Source organism: Callorhinus ursinus, unplaced genomic scaffold (assembly GCF_003265705.2).
Source record: "Callorhinus ursinus isolate GAN/ISIS: 27379988/994484 unplaced genomic scaffold, GSC_fseal_2.0 scaffold1, whole genome shotgun sequence".
In the NCBI taxonomy this organism is placed as follows: Eukaryota; Metazoa; Chordata; class Mammalia; order Carnivora; family Otariidae; genus Callorhinus; species Callorhinus ursinus.
In genome coordinates, this window is record NW_027397063.1 from 3,747,012 (window position 1) to 3,766,098 (window position 19,087).

Genomic DNA, 19,087 nt, shown 5'->3' on the forward strand with positions numbered 1-19,087 from the left:
CATAAAGACCGAATGTAGTGCAGCTGGAATTCAAACCCAGGTGTGTGACCACAAATCCTGTCCTCTTTCTACTACGCAGCGAGCCGCCCCCACAACACTAAGAAACTCTGGAAATGAAGTATTAATTGCAAGAAATGCACGGTGCGAGGAAAATGTGACTTCTTGGCAAGAGACCTCAGCATGGCATGACCAAAGTCACAAACCTAAAATCCAAAATATCTGCCACTCTTTTTTACTGTCCCGTTCTCTCCTGTAGGTTCAAAAGACTGAATGCTTATTTGTGATCAAGGAATCAAGTTAATCAAGGAATTCAACATTATTTATTATGCATTCGCCTTGTACAACACTGTAATAAATACAAGTTAATTTCACTATTCCGCTGGCTGTTTCACTACTAGCCCTCAAATATTTTCCTTACCTTGTGGTCAATGAAACATACAGAACCACTGCATTATAGAGCAAGAAATGTGGGACATTCAGATGAGTATGGGTGATGTAGATGAAGCTAAAACAAACTAATAAGAAAATATCAAAATGTAGATTTCTCCACTGGAAATTCAGGTTTTTGACAGTGTTACCCTACAAATGTCGCCACTTTTTCTTTTTCTCTTTTAATGTTCCACATTGAAAGATACTTTTCACAAGGATTCTCTGATAAGAAGTAGTAGAGTATTTCAGACTAGAGATTTATGTTCGCCTTCAAGATCTTAAGAAATCATATTACTGGAATATTTTATTTTACCTGCTTCTGCTTATGTGAAGTTCCAACTTACCATATCTGTGCTAAAACAGGTTGAGGTAACCCAGATTGAAAAAAAAAGTTTCTAGCTTGATCACCTGTAAATTAAATAGAAAAAGTTTCAGAAAAAAGAAACAGCTGACCGATATATTCTTACAGCAAAATTGCAAAAATAAGAGGCTAGTAATTTTGCAAATACAGACTTAAATATATGATAAAAGCCAAATGGTAAGTCTATAAGCAACAGTAAAATGAATCCATCAGATTCACTGACGAATTCACTGACTTTAGAACTTAACACTTTAAAAATTCATCTCAAAAAAAGGACCTATCAAGTGCAGGGGTAGATTGTCCACTTTAATTAACCTGCTATTAAGTAACATGGGAACAGCTATACATATGACAAAGCACATCTAACAGGAATCCTCAGGAAACTGATTACCCACACTTCTACTTTTTTAAGTTCTCTGCGACTCAATATCTACACTTCAAATTGTCAGTGCTTCTGCTATATTTATGGAGTAAAAGTAACAATGTTTACAAGATTCACAACAACAATTAAGAATTGGGTGCCTGGGTGGCTCAGTCGGTTAAGCATCTGCCCTTGGTTCAGGTCATGATCCCAGGTTCCTGGGATCCAGTTCCGCGTCGGGCTCCCTGCTCAGCGGGAAGCCTGCTTCTCCCTCTCCCACTCCCCCTGCTTGTGCTCTCTCTCTCTCTCTGTCAAAATAAATAAAATCTTTAAAAAAAAATTAAGAATTAAGAATTTAAAGAGAACTGTGATACACACACACACACACACACACACAAGTCCCCAGGAAATCTAGATCCCATTTTTCCTAAAGCTATCTCCTGAAGAATAACCAAACAGAAAAGATAATAGAAAAGGCAGGGGCACCTGGGGGCCTCAGTCAGTTCAGCAACCGACTCTTGGTTTCAGCTGGAGTCATGATCTCAGGGTCCTGGGATCAGCCCCCATGTCAGGCTCCGTGCTCAGCACAGAGTCTTCTTGACCCACTCCCTCCTCCTCTCCCCCGTCCCTCCCTCATGGGCATGCTCTCTCTCTCTCCCAAATGAATAAATAAATAAATAAATCTTAAAAAAAAGAAAAGGCAAAGTACAAAAGGAACAATAAGAGAATTCTGTTGTTTTTTTTAAATATTCAGAATCTGTTCATTTATTTACATTTCCCAAACCAGTTCAAGATCAGAATTAAAACAAGCATTTTAGCTCAAGGAGCACAGTCCACTGCTTTACTACTTAAAGAACGTGGTCCACTGACCTTTAGCAATTCCCATCAGTGTTATGCCCACAACAAGTGGCTTGACATCCATAAAGGGATGCAAACAGGTTTGAATGCAGTACAGGAAAAGCAACTGAAAAAATACAGGCCCAAGGCTAAGGCAGATGTCCACCTGGGTCACATGTGCCCACCTTAGCTTTGCAAGATGGATTTTCCACAGATCTATGCACCACTGATAAGTAAAAATATAAAAATACAGATTCCAATTACCAGTAATAAATCCAGATATTGGCTTTAAACTATGGAACTGTTGATCATGCTTCGCTCTTTCTTCTACAGTTATCGCCCAGATATCCAGGCTGCCTATAAACCAAAGAAAAAAAAAATTATTCAATGCAAAAAGAATAACGAAGTGCTCACATGCACTATCTCCCTAGTACTTCCAAATTCTTTCATTATGTTATCAATTATTTGATTAATTAACATCTGTTTGTCCTTGGAAGTTATGCATATAAGCTAGAAAACTAAAAGTAAAACAGGCCAAAATAAGAAAGATACCGGCACAAACACTTTTTAAAAAAACTTATCCCGTAATCTTGTAGCTAGGAGGACTATATAGAGACATAAGTTAATAGCCATTTATTTACATAAACTCAAGCAACAAACCAATTTAAAACTAGATTCTCAGGTGTTTTAAATGTCACAGGAGAAAGGAATGAAGCAGAGTTTCACAATTCGTATTGCAAGTGATTCCATGACAATCTTTTTGGAGTGACAAAAATACTGAAATACTGGATGGTAGTGATGATTATTCAACTCTGTAAAGTTACTAAAAGTCACTGAATTGTACAGTTAAAACTGGTGAAAACTGGTGAATTTTATGGTATGTAAACTATACCTCAATAAAGATCTGTTTAAAAATGGGTATCCTGGAAAAAGATAAAGGCAAACTGAAGAGAATGGGATTTGGGTTCTCCTTCAGTTTCAGCTCTAAGACTGACCAGATGCCCCTTCACTTCTGAGATCTTCCTCACGTTCGTCCTAGGTCTCCTCAGTGTCATCAAAATAATTTTAGATTACATAGATGGAAGACCTTCAAAAGTTCGGATACTCTCCAAAAAAGGTGGAACAGGCAATACGTATGTTTCATACAAAATACGAATGTGACCGGCACAAAAGTAAAATGTCTGAATGTCGCGCCTCCCCTCTCCATGTCATCCAGTCGGACAGTGACAGGAAGACAGATTCAGTCAGTCGCTGGAAACAGAGTTCCTGGCTGCCTCCTACATGCCAGTCACTGTGTCAGACATCAGAGACACCATAGGGACCGAAAAAAGATAGGATCCCTTCTCAGAGGCTTTGTAATCCTGCAACTTCTACTGCCCTGTTGAAATCAGTCCCCAGAATTATAAACAAAAGCAAAAGCAAAAACACAACAGAACACAAACCTGCCCAGTAACTAAGAAGAGGGACAAAAATAAAATAATAATGCTAATGGTGGTGAAAACTTTGCAGGGCTCTGCGCTGGAATTCCACAGGGACTTTGACAGATGTGATCAGAGGGGTGGTGATTTGTGCCTCACTCTCCTCATGACTGGATTAGACAGTTGCCAAAAGGCAGCCATAATAATGGCGCCCTCTCTTTAAACAAAACAAAACAAAAACCTGGCCAGTAAGCAAAACTAGTATTTAACACTTGCATCATAATATTAGGAAAAATTACCTGAAAAAACCATTTTATGAAGATTCGTATGTTTTAAGCAGATAAAGTAAAACAAATGTCCTGCTTCCAATTCAGGCTTTGGGAAAAGTACAGAATAAATGACTCAGTCACTCCAACAAATACAATGTGAAGAGAAAACAGTGAAAGGCAGAGGAGACACATAAACTGAGAGCAATGTCTGGACCCTGAATTGAACCGACAAACCATAACAAAAAAAGGTCTGAAGACTATCAGGGAAATTCTAACACTGACTTGATAGTTGAGGATGTTAAGGAATTACTGTGAATTTTATAAGTATGATAATGGTATCATAGTTATGTCTTTAAGAGTGTTCACATCTTTCAGAAACACATGCTAAAATATTTGTGGGTGAAATGAAATGATGCCTGGGAGTTGCTTCCAAGGAATCCAGATGAAACAATATTAAAAATAGGGTTCAGAGCAGTGCCTGGCTGGCTCAGTCAGTTAAGTGTCTGCCTTGGGCTCAGGTCATGATCCAGGGGGTCCTGGGATGGAGCCCTGAGTCAGGCTCCTTGCTCAGCGGGGAGTCTGCTTCTCTCTCTGCCCCTCCCTCCTGCTCTGTTCTCTCTTGCTATCTCTCTCTCAAATAAATAAATAAAATCTTCAAAAAAAAAAAAAAAGAGGATCTCAGGGCACCTGGCTGGCTCAGTCGGTAGAGCATGTGATTTTTGATCTCAGGGTCACTGGGCATGGAGCCACTTTAAAGAAAAGAAAAAAGAAAAAGGTCTCGAATACATTAAAAAAGGAAAATCTTTGAAAACTTACCTCCGAAAGGTGTTAGAAACTGAGCCATGGTTCTGTCACTTTTACCTTGCTAATCGACGCCTGTAATTGAAATACAACATTTAAGTTTCTGAAAACTTCATTTCCTATATACATATAAACACACTAACACGCTGTCTTTAGTGATCAGAAACTGACAGCAGTACCAGCGCTCGGGAACAGCACTACAAATCAAAGTTACAACCAATGTATTCATTCATTCTCTGCAGTGTCTTAGCGCCAGGTACAATGACAGGCACTGGGGAACGCTGATGCAAGACTCTCCGGAAACAAGAGGCTGTCAGTCTTGTGAGTGACACTATTAGCTCAGGACAGCCTGTTACATCATGATTGTTGTTTGTTACTCTTTAAATATATGCTTTTCTTCGCCATCTACATATACCAGCCCATCTGCTTGGTGGTTTTAACAGCGGCTTCTTTTAATAAGCACGTAGTACACGCTGCACACTGTTATAGGTACTTTATAGCTCTTATCCCTTCATCGTCACAGCCCTATGATACAGGTGAGACACACAAAGGACTTCCATTCCCTTACTACAGAAGAGGAAAACGAGAACCTGAGAGATGAAGTGATTCGAGCAATACCACACATCTGGTGGCAGGGCTGGATTTGAGCAGGGCCAGCACACCCCACAGCCTGTGTTCTACCCCTGAAAAGCACTGCCGATTTTGCGAAAGGTTGTAACCAATGTATATTGTACTAATGTCCAGAATACCAAACACAAACCCAACGCTCCAAAATCCCATCATGAACAGCCGATGTGAAACCAACCCTGTCTTCTTCCCCAACAAAAATAATCCATAATGAGTATCATCCTTATGCTTAACAACATGGTAGATGCATATAGTTAAAAACGAGTACTAAATATTCATACATTAAACAATTTAGATACATTTAGATTTTTAAAATGACAGTCCCCTGCCCTAATACTCTTCAATTTTATATTCCAATCTGTCCGTGGATTTTTTTTCCCCCAACTATCATATTTTTAAACTTCCAAAAGCTCTTTCTTGTTCTCAACTCTTTATTCCTACTGCCCTGTCTTTTCTTTTAATGGACACAACTTTTACTCTCCTGATTTTTTTTACTGGGGGAAGGGGATGGGGAGGGAGTATTTTGCTCTTTCATTTTCTTCTGTCTCTTATATCATTTGATTTCTTTTTTGTTTGTTGGCTGACTGTTTGTTTTGGGTCTCTCTCACTTTTGAGGCTTTCCTCAGGTATCTGGTGATCCCTGGCTGCTTCTTCATATTTAAGAGTAAGGCACTAAAAAAATGGGCATGGGTGCCAGGTCTGTTGACAGATGGGCTTCTGCATACAATGGTCAGACGTGTCCAGTCACATTTCAGTAAGAGACCTCCAAACATCAGTATGCAGAGATCTCTTTGCTGAAGTCATTCAGTTTAACCAGACAGAAGTGTACGGAAGGGTGCTGGCTTTGGGGGAAGAACGGAAAAGAAAGGAAGATGTGAAGGGGCCTACACTTCCAAATATATGCTAACACATATGCCCTTTATCTTCAGCCCCAAGCTTCACCCTTCTGGTCAGCAGCCTCTCTGGTTCTAGGAAAAACAGGACTGAAGAAGTCACCTGTCTGCTGGGGATGCAGGAGAAGACATTCCAAAAGATCTGGATACAGATTTTTAAACAATTTCCATTTCAGCTGCAGAACTGACCTCCGTCTTTGGCAGCCACCAAACACTCTGAAGCCTGTCAAGACATTCCTGGGGCCAGCTGACTTGTCCTCCATCTTTATCGGCCCTCTGTAGGCACTAGGTTGCACCTTTCTCTGAACTCAGTTACCATTCTGTTCCCTCTCTGGTTCCAGAAAATTCTTAAAAACTTTTGCTCACTGTCTTCTCCACTGTTATCTTTCTCCCTGTGAGTTAACATCTGCTATGCTTCTGGTGTGATCACTGCAGACTTTATGGAAGAAGAAGAGAAAACACATGTGGTCAAGCAGCCATATTTAAGTGTGGGGGCAGAGGAGGTTCTGGCTCCAGTTCTGAAGCAGGCTACGTCTTCCTGCCAGTTCTCTTTAGAAACTATGACTGCTATTCTCTTCTTCCACTATTTCTCACTCAATACACTGTGTAGGGAAGCAAATTTTTTTAAAGATTTTATTTATTTATTTGAGAGAGAGAAGGAAAGAGAGTGGGAGGAGGAACAGAGGAAGAGGGACAAGCAGACAGCCCACTGAGCAGGGAGCCTGATGCAGGGCTCGATCCCAGGACCCTGAGATCATGACCTGAGCCAAAATCAAGAGTCAGACGCTCAACTGACTGAGCCACCCAGGTGCCCCAGTAATTTTCTAGAAAATTTTAATGTGTTTCATCTCACTTAATCTTCATAATGCTCTTTAAACTGACAGATCATACCTGTTTTTTGTTGAGCTTTACAAAAGCAGTAAGCTCTTATTTTTAAAACCACAGTAAGGCAATTATTTCATATATATATATATAACATGAAAAAAACATTCTGTTCTGTTCTACTTCCCTTCTTTACTATTTATTGCAAAATAAAGAAAAGTAATTGATTTAACGATCTTCTTGGTACCCAGCCACTTTCTTATTGGTGCTATGTCTCTCAGATGAGTCTTTCCGGTTTTCTAGATCTACATCCTCTGGGAATAAAGAATTTAAGGTTACATTATGTGCCCAAACCAATAAAGCAAAGCTATATAATAGCCAGGATAGCAGGAACTTTTATATTGCCCTTGACTGTCATGCTGATGGTTCTGATATTTCATAACCAATGAAATAGGTTAGGAATAGTTATATTTGCTGTTTTGTTTTGGTAAATAGCTTTTACCACATTTAGGCAGTTTCCTATTATTCTTATTTGACTTACAATTTTCATTTAGAAATGGCTGCTAAATCTGTTCAGAGGCTTTTTTTTTTTTTGAGTATTTAATAAGATGACCATGTATTTCTTTCTTAAGTAGCATACTAAATTATAGTGATAGATTTCCTAATATAAATTATCCTGGAATTTATGTAATAAACCCAACTCAGATATGCATGCTACTCTTTTACTACATACCTAGGTCCAATTTGCTCATATTTTCTTCAGAATTTTTGCTTAAGAAAATGTTATGCATAATTCTATGCAACAGAGAATCAAGAGAAAATAGATGTATTTCTACCTTACTATAAATTTCCACAATGATCTTTTAAAAAAGTATAATACACTTAATAGACCAAGAAATAAATGGAAATGTAAAAATTTAACAGTAAAAAGATCCCAAGAAAAAATAATTTTAGGGGTGTGTTTGAAGGAACAAATAATTCCTTTTACTAAAACCATTCCACAGAGAAAGATCAAATATTCCTCAATTCAGGTTATGAAATTAGCATCATCAATACTAAACCATAATAACGAAAGCACAGACTACTGTCACTTTTCTATAGATATAATAATTATATACCTCACTTTAAATATTTTACAGCTATTTTGAGAGAGTCACAGTCTGGCAAAGTAGAACAACTTCTATGGTCCAAAGTATATTGTAATCATCAGCAGCTCCTTGCAAAACATTTACGAGTATTAGCTGTTCACCATCCTTCCTAGAATTCAGGAAATAATTCCCCACCCCCTGTGAACCTCTTCCACAAAAGCATTCACCTATTACGAGCAACGTTAGACAAAATTTGTCTTCTGACCCTTCTAACCTCCCTCTTCTGCTTCCCCTTTATCTCACAGTGACAAGGGAATGCACTGCAACCCCAATCTGTGCCCTACACTTAAAAACTAATGCCCTTCTGTCTCTTTCTTCCCCTGTTCCTTAATTGTCACTGGTCTCAGCTGGATATTGGTAAGGAATGGACCTAATAAAAACTAAGCCACTTTGAGGTATGAAGATGTACCTTCCAGATTTATTTACAAACACAAAAGTCCAAATGCTGGTTTAAGGATAAGATTGGAATAGTCCCACATACATTTCTTTTAACCACAGGGACTTCAAATGCCATTCACAAATAGGTTCTGCTCAGTTCCTAGGGAACCCCAGACAAATGTAGTAACACAAAGATGAAGCAAATGGACCAAACTTTGCAATCCCACCTTCTTTTCAGTTCTATGCTACATAGACAAACCATGGTGATAACATCTTGGTTCAAGGTATTTTGTTCCTACCTTTATATATATTGGTTGTATGTATTACTATGATTTGAAAAAATAAAATAATATATTAAAAAAATATACCACATATCCAAGATTTCTAAATGTCAAAAATCAGAGTTCCAGTTTGGCTAAAATAAAATAGTATCTGCCCACTACAGGCCCTCTGTCCCACTTAAAACTAAAAATTGGGCAAAAATTTTAAAAAGCAACTCCCTGAGGACAGTAAAAAGAAAAGCAGACAGATTGTAGAAGAGAGTCAAAAGCTCCCCCCATTTTTGTTCACTCTTCCCTAGCAGCTCTGCCCTAAGGGTGGGCCCAGACATGGAGTTACACAGTGAGGCAGAGGAGCAAACAGTAACTCACTCTGATAGAAACCCAGTCTTTCTGTCCAAAGGAAGTAATAAAAATGGCTGCTTTGGGCAGGAGAATGTAAGGATCAGGTGATTCTATAAATGAACTCCCACAAGACTCAGGTTCACACCTGAGCTGCAGGACAAAACAAAAGTAGCACAGCAAAAGTTGTGAAAATTGATCTTACAATGGAACCTCTGTGTGCACACAGCACACAGAACTTGTAGTTTGAACCTAATCAGGATGAAGACCTGCTTAACAAACACCGGCATTGTGCAGGGGATTAATACAGTGCACAGAACCTAACATGAAATTCACAATACCCAGGATGTAATCCAAAATTACTCAACATACAAAGAACTAGGAAAATCTCACAAATTCTCAAAGAAAGGAAAGCCCATAATCAAGAGATCCCAAATTCTAGACGATACAAACACTGAAATTATCACGAAGACGTTTTAGAGCAGCTATTATCCCTATGTTCCATGACGCAAAGGTAAACACAAATGAAATGACTGAAAATACACAAGGTCTCAGCAGAGAAGAAAAAAACCAGTTTAAAAAGAATGCATGGAAATTTTAGAGAGAAACTTAGACCTTCAAGAATGAAGGAAGAGGAACAGAAATGGTAAATATCTGGGTAAATATAAAATTATATTTTTCCTATAAATCTCCTTAAGATATGTAGACTGTTGAAAGCAAATATTGTAATACTGTCGAGTAGGGCTTTCAATGTATATAAATGTAATATCTATGACAACTTTAATAGAAAGGTCTGTGTGGTAAGAGTAAGGGACTTACGTGGTTGCAAGCCTTCTGCATTTTATTTGAAGTAGTATAATATTACCTGTAAGGAGACTATTAAAGTTAGATAAATACATTTAATCCCCGGAATGACTACTTAGAAAAATAAAAATAAAAAACAAAGGAGAATAGCCATAAAGTCAATAGATAAGTGAAAAGAGAATGTTAAAAATTACTCAATTTTAAAAAGGCAGGAAAAGAGAAGAATAAAAAAGAGGACAACAAAACAAACAATAAAATGGCAGATCTAATTCTAACATACCAATAATTACATTAAATTTTAATGGTCTAAGTACTGAAGAAGATAATAGCTGAGGGAAAAAAAGCAATGTAAACAAGTAGAAGGAAGGAAATAATAAAAGATATGAGCAGATATAAAAGAAATTTTTCAAAAGACAGACAATAGAGAAAATTAATGAAACCAAAATCTGGTTCCTTGGGAAAAAAAAATGACAAACCCTTTCTGAGACTGATTAAAAGAGACAGAGAACACAAATCAGTTCAGAATTACCTCTAATCCTAAACATATTAAAATGGTAAGAAATACTAAAAACAACTTTATGCCCACAAATCTGACAATGTGGATGAACAAATTTCTTGGAAAATAAAATTTACTAAAATTGATTCAACAAGAAATAGAATATCCATATAGTCCTATGATGAAAGAAACTGATTTTATTAATAGAACCCTTCCCAAAAACGAAAACTGTATTCTCAGATGGTTTAACTGGTGAATTCTATCAAACATTCAAGGAAACTATGCAAATTTTTTCAAACAACAGAGGGATCCGTGCCCAACTCATGTTCTGAAGCCAGAATAATGCTAATAACTGACAGATACTACCCCCAAAAAATTATAAGACCCGAAGGAATACAGATGCCAAAATCCTTCAGAAGATATTAAAAATTTAATCTTAATAATACACAAAAAGGATAATAAAACATGACCAAGTAGGGTTTATCCCAGAAATGCAAGATTTGCTTACCATTTCATAACCACTTAATGTAATCTATCATATCAAAAGAATAAAGCAAGAAACCCCAATATGATCACTTCAATAAATGTGGGGAAAAAAGCTTTTGACAAAAACTCAAACCCAATAATGATAAAAACTCACAGATAATTAGGATTAGTAGGAAACTTCCTCAGATACAGGGCATCTATGAAAACCTACAGCTAACATCATAGTTAATGGTTTAAGACTGAATTTCTCCCCATGAGATAGGAAGAAGGCAGAGAAATCTGCTCTTACCACTCCTATTCAACACTGTTTTGGAGGTTCTGACCACTGAAATAAGGTAAGAAAAACAGCAAAATAATAGCTAAAAGATTGGAAAAGAACAAAACCCTCCCTACTTACAGAAAACCCCAAGGAATCTACTAAATATAGTAAGTAAATTTACCAAATTCTGATTTTGCAAAGTGATGTAGCAAAATTGCAAGATAAAAGGTTAATAACATATTAAAAATCAACTGAATTCTCATACACTGGAAACAAATAGTTGGAAAGTGAAATGAGACAAACAATTCCATTTACAGTAGTGCCAAAAAAAATGTAAAAGTCCTAGGTATAAATTTAACAAAGACATCCAGGGGAGCTCCTGGGTGGCTCAGTCGGTTAAGCGTCTGCCTTCAGCTCAGGTCATGATCCCAGGTTCCTGGGATCGAGTCCCGCCTGCATTGGGCTCCTTGCTCAGCAGACAGCCTGCTTCTCCCTCTGCCTGCCGCTCCCCTGATTGTGCTCTCTCTCTCTCTCTCTAATAAATAAAAAAAAAATCTTAAAAAAAAAAAAAAGACATCCAGGGGTGCCTGGCTGGCTCAGTCTGTAAAGCTTGCAACTCTTGATCTCAGGATCCTGAGTTCAACCCCCACGTTGGGCATAGAGCTTACTTAAAAAACAAACAAACAAAAAAAACAAAAGACATCCAAGGCCTCTAACATTGAACACTATAAAATACTCGGGGGGAAAATTAAAGAAGACCTACATAAATGGAGAGAGATACTAAGTTCATGGATTAGAAAATTCAATATTCTTTAAAATTGCAATTCTCTCCAAATGGGTCTGTATATTCAATGCAATTCTAATCAAAACTGCAGCAGGCTTTTCAGTAGAAACTAAATAAGCTCATATTAAATTTACATGGAAATGCAAAGGACCTAGAATAACCAGAGCAGTTTTTAAAAAGAACAAAATTGGAGGACTTACCCTACCTGATTTCAAGATTTACTATGAAGCAACAGTAATCAAGACCTTTGGAACTGGTGTAAAGGGAGACATACCAGATCAATGGAGCAGAAAACAAGAGTTCAGAAATAGACTTATACATGCTTGGTGAATTCATTTTTAGTAAAGTAACAAAGGCAAATCACTGGAGGGAAAAAAGGGCTTTTTGACAAACAGAAGTGGATCAACTGAAAACCCATGTGGAAAAAAAGAAAAAAAAACAACACTGATCCTAACTTCATATTATGCACAAAAATTAACTCAAAATGGGTCAAAATTTTAAAATTTAAATTTGGACTAATTTAAAACCATATAGTTTAACATTAAAATTCTAAAAGATGGGAGAATACCTTCATGACCCTGGGCTAGACAATAATTTCTTAGGACACAAATAAGCATGATTTATTTATCAAAAAGGGGGGGTTGGGTTTCAACAAAATGAAAAGTTAGCTCTTTAGAAGTCCCATTACAAAGACAAAAAGGAAAGCTATAAAGCAGGAAAAAAACATTTGCAACACAATCATCAAAGAAACTATATTCAGAATATATAAGGAACTCTTACAACTTAAAAATAGTAAGACATATTTGCCTATTGTTCACCAGAGCCTGCTTATCCTGAACTGCAATTTTGCTATTCCCAAATAGGCACTTTTTTTAACTTAAAAAAAAAAAAAGTCAGACAACTCAGTGAGGAAATGGTCAAAAGATATGAACAGACACTTCACAAATTAACTTATAGAAATGGCCAATAAACACATGGAAAGATGCTCAACATTATGAGCCATTAGGGAAATTAAATTGCAATGATATGCCACCGTATTTCCACCGGGATGGCAAACATGAAAAAGACTGACCATACCAAGTGCTAGCAAGGATTCTCTTGTACTGCGGACAGGTATGTAAGATGCTACAATTGCATGGAAAAAATGTACTTTTCTTAGAAAGTTGTACAGTGGTGCCTGGGTGGCTCAGTTGGTTAAATGTCTGACTTTTTTTTTTTTAAAGGTTTTATTTATTTATTTGACAGAGAGATACACAGCTAGAGAGGGAACACAAGCAGGGGGAGCGGGAGAGGGAGAAGCAGGCTCCCCGCGGAGCAGGGAGCCCGATGCAGGGCTCGATCCCAGGACCCTGGGGTCATGAGCTGAGCCGAAGGCAGATGCTTAATGACTGAGCCACGCAGGCGCCCCTAAATGTCTGACTCTTGATCTCAGCTCGGGTCTTGATCTCAGGGCCATGAATTCAAGCCTGGTGTTGGGCTCCACGCTGCGTGTGGAGCCTACACAAGAAAGAATCAAAAAGTTGTAGAGATCCCACTGGATCTAGCCACTCTTAAGTATTTAGCTAAAAGAAATGAAAATTTATGTCCACATAGATATTTCCTTTTTTTTTTAAGATTTTATTTATTTGACAGAGAGAGATACAGCGAGAGAGGGAACACAAGCAGGGGGAGTGGGAGAGGGAGAAGCAGGCTTCCTGCCAAGCAGGGAGCCCAATGCAGGATTCGATCCCAGGACCCGGGACCATGACCTGAGGTGAAGGCAGACGCTTAACAACTGAGCCACCCAGGCGCCCCCACACAAATATTTCTATATAAGCATTCATATCAGCATTATTTTTAAGAGCCAGAACTAGAAACCCAAAAGTCAATCAACAGATGAATGAATAAGCAGTGACATATCTGTGATACTACTTAGAAATAAAAAGGAACCAACTGGTGCTACAAGCCCTAACATGCATGAACGTCAAATTATTATGCTATGCAAAAAAACCAGGGGGTATATATATACTGTATGACTCGATTTGTGTAAAAATTCTAGAAAATATAAACTAATCTGTAGTGACAGAAAACCAACCAGTACTTGCCAGGAGATAGGAGTAGAAGAAGGGACAGATTACAAAGGAGCAAAGAGGCACAAGGAAACTTTGGGGAAAGGTGATAGTTTCACAGGTACATGCATATATCAAAACTGATCAAACAGCACACTTTAAACATATGCAGTTTAGTGTAGTTCAATTATATCTCGATGAAATTGAAAAAACTCATAAGCCACAGGTACAAAAACACCCCATGAGTAAAAGAAAAGAGTTTTGCAATCCTAGCAGTTCAATACGAAGTCAGAATATCTACGCTGGACTATCATGTGAGAAAAGTACTTAGGTCCAGTAACTCCCAACAAGTATTTTATAATTAAAACAACAAAAAGGCAACCTTAAGCCCAATTTAAAAACTTAACTGAAGAGACAGAACAAACGATGAACAATAAGGCTTTTGAGCAAGAATGTTTAATCTAATTAAGTGGCAGGTCTAAGATTATGATTCTGAATCCTTATTTAGTAAGGGTGACAGAGAAAATTTATTTAAAAAAAAATTTTTTTTTTAACAGAAGTGGGGTGGGATGGGGTATAGTCTATGTTGAATGAAACCAAAATGCTTTACTAGAAAATAGAAAATACTCATCTTAATTTCACTATGTCCAGTGTATTTTGTAATGAATGCCCTTTACTAAATACACAAAGACTAGTGGGTTTTCCAAATACCTTTATGCCTAAATAATAAATGCACATAACAGCTATATTCTGATTTTCAATTTCACTGAAGTGGGGATAAAAGTCTAGGAAGTATAGAATAAAAACCAGGTATTCTTAAAAAGGCCACCAATTAAAAGCTGGTCCATCTCTGTAAACACAGATCAAAGATCAAATTCTGCATATATCCTAAGGCCAATTAAGTGAAAAAATATGAACATCAAAGTATCCTTAAGTATATAAACAAAATTTGAATACAATGTAAGAGTAGATATGAAGCCTCACGGAATCAGCATTTGGTTTGTGTGAGGAAGATATATATATACCCCTAGAGGCGAATTATAAAGGCTTTTCAGAAAAAAATTAAAACTGCATTCACTGCCATAACTATAAAAATAAACTAAAATATATAGTTAAAACACAAATTTAGAATAATGTGAGAGATGTAAACTTCAGTCCCTCCAATTCTAAAGTAACAGCATTTGGCTAGATATTTTATCTTATAAGGCCTTTTCATTCAAATTTCCAGACTATAAATCCTTTCTAGATGTAGCCAAATTTTCAAATGTTAAAATAACTGAAAAGAAGCAGGTTTTTTTACTGTCATGTCTGAGCATTAACATATTTAATATTTTCATATTCTTCTCATTTATGATCAGATAATCATCCCTATTTAGATCGTACTTGAAAATAAGCCCCTACCTTTCAAATACATCCTCTCTCCAAAGTCTTACTCATTTACTCAAGAAACGTTTTTCTTCCCATGGACAATATAAAGCTATACCGATCCAACACATAAAGAAGAGGCTTGTGTCAGTAATTTTTATGCCCTCACTGAAGCATTTCAAGACTGTTTTAAAATTTGAGCTGATTTCTAAATCCTCATCTCATTCAAATGACATCATGAAGCTCCACTCCCAGAATCAGAGATAATGGTCTACACATTATGCCAAAATTATGGAGTCAGCTTAGGTGAGGAATTATTAGCATGATCCTTGCTATTAAGAAGTTTACAAGGGTGCCTGAGTGGCTCAGTCATTTAAGCATCTGACTCTTGGTTTTGCTCAGGTCCTGGTCTCAAGGTCATGGGATTGATTCCCACATCAGGCTCTGCACTCAGCTTTGGAATCTGCTTTGGATTCTTTCTCCCTCTCCCTCTGCCCCTCCTCACTAGCTCTCTCTCTCTAAAATAAATAAATAAAACCTTTAAAAAAAAAAAGTAGTTTACAATTGGGGCGCCTGGGTGCTCAGCTGGTTGAATGTCCAACTCTTGATTTTGCCTCAGGTCATTATCTCAGGGTCCTGGGATCAAGCCCGATGTCAGGCTCTGTGTTCAGTGGGGAGTCTGCTTGAGGAGTCTCTCTCCCTCTGCCCCCTGCCCCACTCACACATGCACACACACTCTCTAATAAATAAATAAATCTTAAAAAAAAGTCTACAATTAACTCATACAACTCAATAGCAAAAACACGTAACTCAATTAAAAAATTAAGCAATCTACAGATACAATGCAAGTTTTCACAGAACTAGAACAAATTATACAAAAATTTGTATGGAACCAGGAGAGAACCCGAAGAGCCAAAACAAGCTTAAGAAAAAAAGGAGAAAATTGGAGGTATCACAATCCCCGATTTCAAGATATACTACAAAGCTGTAGTAATCAAAAAAGTATGGTACTAACCAAAAAACACATAGATGAATAGAACAGAATGGAGAGCCCAGAAATAACCTCTTGCTTATATGGTTGATTATAACAAAAGGAGGCAAGACTGGAGAAAAGACAGTCTCTTTAATAAATGGTGCTGAGAAAACTGGACAGCTATATGCAAAAGAATGAAACTGGACCACTTTCTCACACCATACCCAAAAATATACTCAAAATGGATTAAAGACCTACACGTAACATCTGAAACCACAGAACTAGAAAAAAACATAGGCAGTAATCTCTTTGATGTCAGCCTTAGCAACATTTTTCTAGATATGTCTCCTCAGGCAAGGGAAACAAAAGCAAGAATAAACTACTGGGACTACACCAAAATAAAAAGCTTTTGCATAGCAAAGTAAACCAACAAAATTAACAGGCAGCCTACTGAATGGGAAAAGATATTAGCAAATGACATATCCAATAAGAGGTGAATATCCAAAATACATAAAAAAAAAAAAACTTACACAACTCAACACCAAAAAAAATCTGATTAAAAAATGGGGAGAGGGCCCGAATACATATTTTTCTAAAGACATAAAGATGGCCAGCAGACACATGAAAAGATGTTCAACATTACTAATCATCAGAGAAATGCAAATCAAAAAAATGAGATATAACTTTATACCTGTCAGAATGACTGGAATCAAAAAGACAAATAATGGGTGTCTGGGTGGCTCAGTTGGTTAAGCGACTGCCTTCGGCTCAGGTCATGATCCCGGAGTCCTGGGATCAAGTCCCACATCGGGCTCCCGGCTCAGCGGGGAGCCTACTTCTCCCTCTGACCTTCTCCCCTCTCATGCTGTTTCTCTCTCTCTCTCTCAAATAAATAAATAAAATCTTTAAAAAAAAAAAAAAGACAAGTAACAAGTGTTGGTGAATACGTGGATAAAAAGGAACCCTTCTGTACTGTTGGTAGGAATATAAATTGGTGCAGCCACTACAGAATACAGAAAACAGTAAGGAGGTGCCGCAAAAAATTAAAAATAGAAATACTGCATGATCTGTTAATTCCACTACTGGGTACTGACCCAGAGAAACTGAAAACACTAATTTCAAAAGACATACACACCCCTGTATTTACAGCAGCTTTACAATTGCCAAGATATGGAAGCAACCCAAATGTCCATCCACAGATTAATGGATAAAGAAGATGTGGGGTGTGTACACAACACACACACTTGGAAATATTACCCAGCCATAAAAAGGAATGAGATCTTGCCATCTGTGGTAACATGGATGGACACTGAGGACATTATGATAAGTGAACCAGGTCAGACAAAGAAGGACAAATACCATATGACTTTCCCTGCGCATGGAATCTAAAAAAACAAATGCACAAACAAACTCTTAAGTACAGAGAATAAACAGATGGTTGCCAGAGGGCAGGTGGCGGGGGTGGGGGGTGAAACAGATATAGGGGATTGAAGAGACAAAAACTTCCAGTTATAAAAAATACATCGCAAAGATGGAAAGTATAGCACAGGGAAGACAATCAACAATGCTGTAATAAAACTGTATGATGACAGATGGTAATGACACTTACTGTGGAAAGCAATGAGTAATGTATAGAGTTGTTGAATTAATACACTGTACACCTGAGACTAATATGACAGTGTATGTTAAAAAAAAAAAAGGGCAAAGGAACCTGACTCGGCATTTTACATAGAAGATATACAGATGGCAAACAGCGATAAGAAAAGATGCTCAACCTCACTAATCATCAGGGAAATGCAAATCAAAACCACAATGAGATAGGATAACTATTACCAAAAAGAGAAGAGAGAGCAAATGTTAGCAAGGATGTGGAGAAAAGGGAACATGAGTGTACTATTGGGAGGAATGTGAATTTGTACACCCACTATGGCAAACAGTATGGAGGCTCCTCAAAAAATTGAAAATAGGGGGCACCTGAGTGGCTCAGTCGTTAAGCGTCTGCCTTCGGCTCGGGTCGTGATCCCAGGGTTCTGGGATCGAGCCCCACATCGGGCTCCCTGCTCGGCGGGAAGCCTGCTTCTCCCGCTCCCACTCCCCCTGCTTGTGTTCCCTCTCTCGCTGTCTCTATTAAATAAATAAAATTTTTTAAAAAAATTGAAAATAGAACTAGTGTTATAATCCAGCAATCCCACTGCTAAGTATATATCCAAAGGAATGAAATCAGTATCTCAAAGGGATGTATGAACTCCCGTGTTTACTGCAACATTTTTCACAATAAGCAAGATATGGGAAACAATCCAAACGTTGGTCAGTGGATAAATAGTGGTATATATATATGTACATATGTGTGTGTGTCAGACACACAATGCAAAATTATTCAGCCATTTAAAAAAGGGAGGAAATCCTGCTATTTGCAACATGGATGAACCCGGAGGACATTTTGCTAAGTGAAATAAGCCAGACACAGAAAGACAAATACCATATAATCTCACTTATATGTGGAATCTAAAAAAGCCAACTTCATAGAACCAGAAAATAAAATGGTGCTTGCCAGGAAGGAATGAGAAGATGTTTGTCAAAGGAGAGAAACTTTCAGTTATCAAGTGAGTTAAGTTCTGGAGATCTAATATATAGTATGGTGACTACAGTTAATAATACTGTATTCTACACTTGAAATTTGCTGAGAGAATAGATCTTAAGTGTTCTCACCACACACATATACACAGTTAACTATGAGGTGTGGATGTGTTTAATTAGCTCAGTTGTGGTAATCACTTCACAATGTACATGCTTATTAAATCATCACATTTATACCCAAAATATACACTGCACTTCAATAAAGTTGGGGAAAAAAAGAGTTTACAATTAAATAGGGGATGGAAAATACACATTAAAAAATCAGTGTGTG

General features: G+C 37.5%; 1 protein-coding gene across 4 annotated transcripts in view; it reads right to left on the reverse strand.

Moving 5' to 3' along the window:
- Positions 1 to 19,087, reverse strand: part of ITSN1 (intersectin 1) — a 211,444-nt gene that overhangs the window by 142,149 nt on the left and 50,208 nt on the right. For all 4 annotated transcript variants that reach the window (XM_025871885.2, XM_025871877.2, XM_073891016.1 and 1 more), the window contains exons 2-4: positions 4,492 to 4,551; positions 2,253 to 2,345; positions 774 to 837 (exon numbers count right to left, since the gene is read on the reverse strand). In XM_025871885.2, the coding sequence (XP_025727670.1) occupies positions 774 to 837; positions 2,253 to 2,345; positions 4,492 to 4,519 (185 nt within the window). In that variant the 5' untranslated portion in view covers positions 4,520 to 4,551. The remainder of the gene's footprint in view (positions 1 to 773; positions 838 to 2,252; positions 2,346 to 4,491; positions 4,552 to 19,087) is intronic.